The 1,104-nt window shown below is 43.2% G+C and overlaps 1 protein-coding gene across 11 annotated transcripts in view; it reads right to left on the bottom strand.

Annotated features, from left to right (window-relative positions):
* LOC101852918 (inositol 1,4,5-trisphosphate receptor type 3) overlaps nucleotides 1-1,104 on the bottom strand; it is a 247,221-nt gene that overhangs the window by 78,929 nt on the left and 167,188 nt on the right. For all 11 annotated transcript variants that reach the window (XM_035969197.1, XM_035969190.1, XM_035969192.1 and 8 more), the window contains exon 2: nucleotides 893-1,002. In XM_035969197.1, coding sequence (XP_035825090.1) covers nucleotides 893-975 — 83 coding nt within the window. In that variant the 5' untranslated portion in view covers nucleotides 976-1,002. The remainder of the gene's footprint in view (nucleotides 1-892; nucleotides 1,003-1,104) is intronic.

Raw genomic sequence — 1,104 nt, 5'->3', positions numbered from 1 at the left:
CCCCCCGACAGGGTGGAGATCCCGGAAGGTCAATTAAGTTCCGAATAGAGGGCTGAAGTAGACCTTTACCGAAATATGGAGACTCCTTGCAATGCGCACATACTTGGTTTTGACGTTAGACGTTGCCAGAACCTTCGTTGATCTTTCAGATTAAACCTCTCCGCAAATCATAATTGGATCATCCCGACATATTCCTTTGTTTTCATTCCTATCCCGTTTGTATCAGTTAAAAAATATGCTGTTGCACAGAAATTGATCGCTCTGCATTATTCGGGTTTCCAATTTCCATAACACCCCCCGCTTTACACAAGCATTGTTTTCAAACACAACAGCAGGAAATTAGGTAACAGCCAACGTAAACAAATAAATAGAGCAATGTACACATCACTCCACCACCCCCTCCCTTTCCCGCTTCCTTTCCCCATATAAAAACGAGACAAATGCAAGGCGTCGCGACGCTGGGGAATCAGGCGCTCGTCACTTTTCGGGCATATTATGGAGTTATTGCTACAATCTTAAAGCCTGTTCATTTGCTTCGCTTTTGCTAAAAGAAAAAAACCCACCCCATTTATTATGAATTAGAAGATGAGGTATATTATGCGATTTAATGAGGTGGGGGTCGCATGGCGTCAGAGTCGAAATTAGTGAGAAAATGGACGCTTAGGTTTGATGGTTTCCACAGCTGTAGGTCCTTGGAAAATGCTAATTTACATTTTTCATGAAAGAATGTGTTTTTAAATGAACATAAAAGGTGATGAGCTGAAAAAAGGTCGCTAAAAATTGCCCAAAAGGCGGAAAAATTATGCCACTTTCCTTCTATTTCATAAATTAGACGAGCGCCTCATTTCACCACGATGCTTCATATTATCACTATACAAGTTTGGCAACGTACCTGGACTGATAGCTGTAGACAAAACCCTCTGTCTCCTCGCAGTACAGACACAGGTAGTCTCCAATGCACAAGTGCTCTCCCATACTTTGCCCCTTCCCCGCCGCCGTCACCTGGAGAAACAGAAAAACCACTCTGTTGAAATTGGGACTGCAGTATTCAAGACAAACATGAAGAGAGAAGAAGACAGAGTGAAGGACAGAGAGCGAGGGGGG

Source organism: Aplysia californica, unplaced genomic scaffold (genome assembly GCF_000002075.1).
Source record: "Aplysia californica isolate F4 #8 unplaced genomic scaffold, AplCal3.0 scaffold00125, whole genome shotgun sequence".
Lineage (NCBI taxonomy): Eukaryota > Metazoa > Mollusca > Gastropoda > Aplysiida > Aplysiidae > Aplysia > Aplysia californica.
This window is presented reverse-complemented; position numbering and strand designations above follow the sequence as displayed.